At 32.7% G+C, this 797-nt stretch overlaps 1 protein-coding gene across 1 annotated transcript in view; it reads right to left on the reverse strand.

Moving 5' to 3' along the window:
• LOTGIDRAFT_176024 (hypothetical protein) overlaps nucleotides 1-797 on the reverse strand; it is a gene marked incomplete at both ends in the record, with an annotated part of 8,003 nt that overhangs the window by 5,202 nt on the left and 2,004 nt on the right. Inside the window, one exon of the mRNA XM_009064834.1 lies at nucleotides 460-626. Within this exon, the coding sequence (XP_009063082.1) occupies nucleotides 460-626 (167 nt within the window). The remainder of the gene's footprint in view (nucleotides 1-459; nucleotides 627-797) is intronic.

The following is a 797-nucleotide window of genomic DNA, read 5'->3' on the forward strand; positions in this document are numbered from 1 at the left end:
ATAGAAATAGTCATCTTCATAGATCTACAATTAGAGACAGATATTCACAAAATAATATCAATACTGTACAAAACACAAGAAGACAAGTTTCATGTACAGTTTTAAACTAATCTACAATGGGTTATTATTGCTTGATTTTATCTAATTAGAAGAAGATTCCTCATGCATTAGTTTCAAAAGGTTTTTAAGTGAAATCTGGGCAGTAAGACTTCAACTGGTCCATGTATTGTTAAGAAATTCATATTTTCTTCAGCCACCGAATGCAACAAAATCTCGATTTTCTCCTCTGTCACTCTTTCTAGCATTGTATCAGGTGGGACCCAGTTAGCACCTTTCATAAATATTGGTACACCATTTATACGGAAATAGAATGTGTTGCCTTCAAAATAACAAAATGCATCCTACAGGACATGAATTGGTTACTGGCACCATAGCATAATGACCTTGCTTAAAACTTACAGATACTCCAGATACTGTTAACAAATTCATATTTCCTTCTATAACTGATTGTAATATATTCTCTATTTTATCTCTAGTTATTCTTTCTAACATTGTATCAGGTGGGACCCAGTTAGCACCCTTCATAAATATTGGTACACCATTTATACGGAAATAGAATGTGTTTCCTTCAAAATAATATAGTTTATTGCCTTACTTCAGTCCAAATAATTTGGCTTTCCTTTTTCTAATTTTCTTAAACACGGAATTTTGTAGGTGAGAAAGGCCTTGAGTTCAATTACATGATTTACCCGATACCACCAATCATGAACATCATCTGGAAAACATGTTGAAGAAAC

The sequence above is a fragment of the Lottia gigantea genome, assembly GCF_000327385.1.
Source record: "Lottia gigantea unplaced genomic scaffold LOTGIsca_653, whole genome shotgun sequence".
NCBI lineage: Eukaryota > Metazoa > Mollusca > Gastropoda > Lottiidae > Lottia > Lottia gigantea.